This window comes from Trachemys scripta, chromosome 16, assembly GCF_013100865.1.
Source record: "Trachemys scripta elegans isolate TJP31775 chromosome 16, CAS_Tse_1.0, whole genome shotgun sequence".
Lineage (NCBI taxonomy): Eukaryota > Metazoa > Chordata > Testudines > Emydidae > Trachemys > Trachemys scripta.
In genome coordinates, this window is record NC_048313.1 from 21,552,171 (window position 1) to 21,557,850 (window position 5,680).

Genomic DNA, 5,680 nt, shown 5'->3' on the forward strand with positions numbered 1-5,680 from the left:
GTTGAGTGGGGTGGGGGGGCGGGTATTGCCTTGGGGTGGGTTGGACCTAGAACAACCCAGGACTCCATTAATATCTCCTCCTCTACCCCCCCACCCCTCACTTGGTGCTTGGATCCGCACACAGCCCAGACCTATGGTCGGCCACAGCCCCAAGTCCCCCCACCCCACGGCCGATGGAGGGCTCGTCCGCTGGCTGAGAACAGACAATGCAGCATCGCGATACTAGATACACAGCGATCCGTTTATTGAGGCAGTGATAGAAAAATGACAGGGTGTGAATCAGGAACAGACAATAAATAGAGCTGGGAAGGCAGGGCCCAGCTGGCCTCCGCCACCTCACTAGGCCAAGGACGGTGGGTAAAGGGACAGTCCACACTGGCACTCTGCTAAGGCAGTGCAGAGCCTATCACTGGTGGCCCACGCGGGGCCACCCAGAGACAGGGCAGTTCCTCTTGCCACCAGCAGGCAGGGCAAAGCCAAGGGCACAGCTCGCGTCCGGCATGAGTCCGTGCTTGAGTCCAACATCCTCCCCTGGGGCAAGACAGGATATGGGGTCCCCCTAGGGGCGGGGCAGCCCAGCCCCCTGTCACCCCAGCCCTCAGAGGCACCGGAGGCGGCGCGAGATGGTGGAGAGCACACGCGTATAGGCCTCGCGGAACTGGCGGTTCATGGCAGCGTACAGCACCGGGTTGATGCAGCTGTTCAGCCAGGTCAGGTTGGCAGCCACCATGTGCAGCGCTGTGGGTGCCCGGTTCTTGGCGTCAAAGATGTTGAGGAGGAGGAAGGGGATGTAGCTGAGGACAAAGAAGAGGAAGACCACAAAGCACATGCGGGTGACCTTCCGGAACTCCTTGTTGCTGTCCTTGGGCTGGGAGGGCAGGCTTTTGGGCACCGCCGGGGCCTGAGCCGCGGGGGCGGGGACAGGAGCTGGGGTGGGGGCTGGGCCATTTTCCGTGACCAGCGTCTTGGAGGCGTGGCCCTGCTCCGAGATGTTGGAGGATTGGGAGACGCCCGTGTCCACACCGCTGTCCAGCTCCACAGACTGGCCCGGCGTGGCCGAGCTGGCCCCAGCGACATAAGCCCCCTTCACGCTAGCCTTCTTCAGCTTGTAGTGGTCCATGGCATGGGACGCCACCTTCACCTTGCGGTGGATGAGGAAGTAGAAGATGCCCACGCAACTGAGGCCCACCACAAAGTAGAAGGCCATCAGGATAGTGGTGTAGGGCCGGCCCCTGATGCGGTGGAAGCTGCAGGTGCAAACCTTGGGAACCAGCACGAAGACGGGCCAGAGCGGGGCGAAGCTGGCGAAGCCGAGGACCCAGGTGCCCAGGGCCACGAGCCCCACGCCCAGGCGGGAGAAGACCCGGTTGAAGAGGGCCGGGTTGGCGATGAGCATGTAGCGGCTGACGGCGATGAGGCAGAGCGTCAGGATGGAGACCGAGTTGGAGACGAAGAGCAGCATGCCGAAGACACGGCAGAAGCTGGGGCCGGCCCGCCAGTGCAGGTGCAGGTAGGAGTCCACGGAGAAGGGCTGCAGCACCGCGCAGTACAGCAGGTCGGCCAGCGTTAGGTTGACGATAAGCAGGTTGAAGCGGGTCTGCACCTTGGCGTCGGCTGCAAAGGCCAGGAGGGTCAGCACGTTGCCCAGCGTGCCCACCACGGTGACCACCACGCCCCAGCTCACGGCCACGTAGCGGTACCCCACGATGGATGCCTCATAGCACGAGAAGTTATCCACAGTGATGTTCGCCATCGTCTCAGGAAGGGGGAGGGCCAGGTCTTGGGGAGGGGGTCGGGTCCCGGAGCACGGTCCTGGCCTAGATCCTTGGCTTCTAGGAACAGAAGTAAAAGAAAAGGGGTCAGGCAAAGCACAGCCCCCTGCCCCAGGAGCCCTCCCCGCATTGCTCCGGCTGAGCCGGAATCAGCCACACATTCAAAGCGTCTCCCCCGCCTGGGGAGGCACAGACAGGCCGGGCATCGCATAGCTGTGCCCCAGGTCACCAGGGCTGGGGGCACCACCTGGGCTGGGCCAGCTGGGAAGAGGCAGCAGGGCAGGACATCCCTTTGCTCTGTTTGCCAGCCACAGCAAAACCCAGGCCAGGGCATGAGTTAGGGCAGCCGGAGGCTCCTGCCCCTGCACCCCAGCTGGCTGGGCCTTGGCAGCCTGGGGTCTGGGGAGGGTGAGCTGCTCGGCTTAGCTCCAGCCCAAAGGGAGCTGTAAGCAGAGAGGGCTGGGAGAGTGCGGGAGGGGAGGGGAGAGGCGGGGAGGCGGAGCTGGGGTGGGGGTGGGGAGAGGCAGGATGGAGGAGTGGGGGACAGGAAGGGCAGAGAAGTGGGGCACAGATCCTCCTATTAAACCATCTGGGGCTGGGAACCCATCCTGACTCACAGGCCTCAGGCCACTAGAAATAGGGGGGTCTCTCCTGGCTGCTGTGGGCTGGACTGGCCTCCCCCACGGCTGGGACCCAGACCCCTCCCCAGGGCCCCACCGCCCTGACATGGCTGTATAGTTACAGAGGCAGCGTGTCCTAGTGGGAGGCCATGGGGGCTGGGACTCGGGACCAGCTCCGTTCCCAGCTCTGCCACTGGCCTGTTGGGTGCTCATGGGCATGTCACTTCCCTGTTCAGTGCCTCAGTTTCCCCTCCCCCTTGTGTCTGTTCAGATTGTGAGCTCTGTGGGGCTGGGAGTCTCTCTCACTCCATGTCTGTTCAGCGCCTGGCCGGGGAGGCTGTGACGAAGTTGGAGATTTTTGTAGTGTTTTACATGAATAGCGTGTGCGTGCCTCAGTTTCCCTGTGTGCTGCATGTTTAACAAGGTGGTGGGAGAGAGTTGTAGTTGCAGAGGACCAGGTGTGACCTCGCCTAGCAGCTGGGACCCCCAGACAATGACCTGGAGATGGGGAACCCTAACAACTGGTGACTAAGAGGCCACCCCAGCTTGGCAGTCAGCTGGTTCTGGCCAGTGGAAGGACAATGGGCTGAGGAGAGAGGACCCGGGGTGACCTGACCAGCCAGTTCCAGCCAGAGGGGAACAAAGGAGGGAAGAGAGAGGGCCCCAGCCACCTGTTTACCTGGGACAGAAGACAAAGGACAGGGGAGGAGCTGTTGGGGCCTGTGATTAGGGCTGGCTCCAGGCACCAGCTTTTCAAGCAGGTGCTTGGGGTGGCCGCTCCGGAGAGGGGCGGCAGGTCCAGGTATTTGGCGGCAATTCGGTGGACGGTCCCTCACTCCGCCTGGGAGTGAAGGACCTCCCGCCGAATTGCCGCGGCAGATCGCAATCGCGGCTTTTTTGTTTGTTTGTTTGTTTGTTTTGTTTTGGCTGCTTGGGGCGGCCAAAACCCTGGAGCCGGCCCTGCCCGTGATATAGGAGCCTCAGCAGGAAGGAGGGGGTCTCTGGGCTGGGAGGAGAGAGCAGCCAGAGCCCACGTGGATGTGGGACAGACCTAGATGTGTTGTGCTGAGGGAGGCCAGGCCTGAGGGTCAGAGAGTTTCCTGTGCTGTGTTCAGACGCTCAATAAACTCTCCTGTGTTATGCTGGCTGAGAGTCGCTCCGGTCTAGAGATCAGGGGGCCCTGGGGATCCAGAGCGAGTGGAATCCCTGAGGGGGCCCAGAGAGGTGCAGTTCCAGGAGGTGGAGAGACTTATCCCCTGGGAGAGAGTGGACCCCCGAGAAGGGCTGTCGCACTGAAGGGGGTTCCCCCCAGGGACCGTATGGAGTCCTGTGAGTCCGTGACAGAGGCCCCTATTGTGACACACCATTTCCCCTCCAGCCACAGCCCTGGGCCCCACGCTGCCCCGGGAGGGGAGAGCAGGGAGCAGCTGCTGGATCCCAGGCAGGCCCGGGCAGGCCCCTGGAATGATGCACCAGCGAGCAGGACCCTGGCAGCCTCCCAGAAGGGAGATCACACGCGACCCCATTCTTTCCATCCCAGGCCTAATTGGGGCGTTTCCACGGAAACCGATGTCTCAGATGTCTGCAGAGCAGGTGAGGCCCCACCTGGCTCCCTTGTGAGTTAGGACTAAGCCAGCCCCTTCCCCAGCCCTGGGCATGCCAAGGTGTCAGGGTGGAGCCAAGCGCCTTGCTCACACGCCCCGGCGAATACACAGGAATCTGCACTCCTTTCCCCAGAGGGCATCATCGCGCCAGGCGCTGCACAGACGCAGCCTGAGACAGTCCCAGCCCCAGAGCTCAGGGCAGGGTCTGTGACCCTCTGGGGAGGGGACATGCTCCCTGGCCCGGGGGGAATCTGTCTCCCAGCTGATGCAGAGGGCTTGGGGCTGGCACAGTGCAGGAGACCCCAGCTCTAGTGCAAGCTACTCCAGATCTCGCTCTCTTGCTTTGCAGCCACCCTGAGACCCCGTCCGTTCGCCCCACCGGGGCCCACGGGCTCCAGTCCAGAGGGCAGAGCCCTGGCTCTGTGGCAGCGGCGTGGCCCCAAGGAGGATTCAGTGAGCAGCAGGGACTGGTAACAAGGCTCCCAGCTCCGTAGGAACAGCCCCACTGAGCCCAGAGCCGCGTGCGAAAGGGAACAAGCATCGTACGGAGAAGCCCAGCTGGCTCTAGGTCAGAACGCTGCCGGAGCAGGCTCAGAACACACCCCAGCTCAGCAGCCAGGACTGGGGGCTACTCCCCCCACACCAGCTCCTATCTGGGCACTAAAGGCCAGATTCCCATCTCCTCCCTCAGAAGCCCCCTTACCCCATGAATCACCGCACTGGGGACGGCGTGGGCCCTGGGCACCCTCAGCGCTGCCCCTTCCCCCAAGCCCGATAAGCCACAAGGAGCTGAGGACTCTGGCAATCAGGCGAAAGGCCCAGGAGACCGGCCAGCCCCTCTGCCCCCCACGGACCCTGTTTCCTAGCCACCCCCTAGCCTCCCATCAAACCCTGTGCCTGCCCTGCGTGCGCCACCCTCCCTCGTCCCGGGCGCAGTGCTCGCTCTGGCTGTGAGAGTTCCCCCAGCAGGGCGGTCCGTGACCCAGCCCCTCACAGATCTGATCAGCACCAATGCACACCGCCCCCTGCTGGACAACCCGGAGCCACAGGGCCTGCACTACAGTGAGCCCAGCCCCCCATGGCTAGGCGCAGACCATCCGGGAGAGTCAAAACACAGAGCGACTTACCGAACCGAGGGGCAGATGTGCCCAGCTGTGCTTGGAGTAATCTGCCGGCACAGCCTCGCTCGCTGGCTATTTATGGGCTTCACGCCCCGGCAGCAAGAGAGAAAAGCCCCAAGTTGCCAAAGCCCATGAGGCAACTTCCTCCTTCCCGGGTGCAGGCGTGAGCTGCGGCGCTGTTTGGAGAGAGGAGATTTAACGCAGGAGCTCAGGCTGGGGGTGGAGGCGTCAACCACAGCAGAACACACAGGGCTCCCGGGAGCACCAGGGCAAGCGCACGGTGTTGGGTCGGGGGCTGCGTGTTCCCTGCCAGAAGGGGGCGCCAGGGGGCTCAGAGGGGAGGGCTGGTGCTTGCAAGGGGCCGTGGCAGGGAGCAGGGCAGGGCTGGGCTGGCTACGAAGGGGTTCAGCACTGAGGAGGCTGCCTGCAGACACCCTGTGGCTCTCCCTGGCTCCTGGCTGCGGGCCTGCGCTGGCAGGGTCCCCACACGAGGTTACCCTAAGGCCTGGCCTGCCCCAGCAGTCACACAAGGGTCTAGCAATGAGCCAAAGCCCCAGCCCTCC

General features: G+C 63.4%; 1 protein-coding gene across 1 annotated transcript; it reads right to left on the minus strand.

Moving 5' to 3' along the window:
* Window positions 1–222: 222 nt before the first annotated feature.
* Window positions 223–2,221, minus strand: GPR84 (G protein-coupled receptor 84). Its single transcript, XM_034792336.1, has 2 exons — window positions 2,020–2,221; window positions 223–1,832 (listed from the first exon to the last, which is right to left on the minus strand). Exons 1-2 carry the CDS (start codon window positions 2,058–2,060, stop codon window positions 599–601), a joined length of 1,275 nt encoding a protein of 424 aa, XP_034648227.1. The 5' UTR covers window positions 2,061–2,221; the 3' UTR covers window positions 223–598.
* Window positions 2,222–5,680: the final 3,459 nt, after the last annotated feature.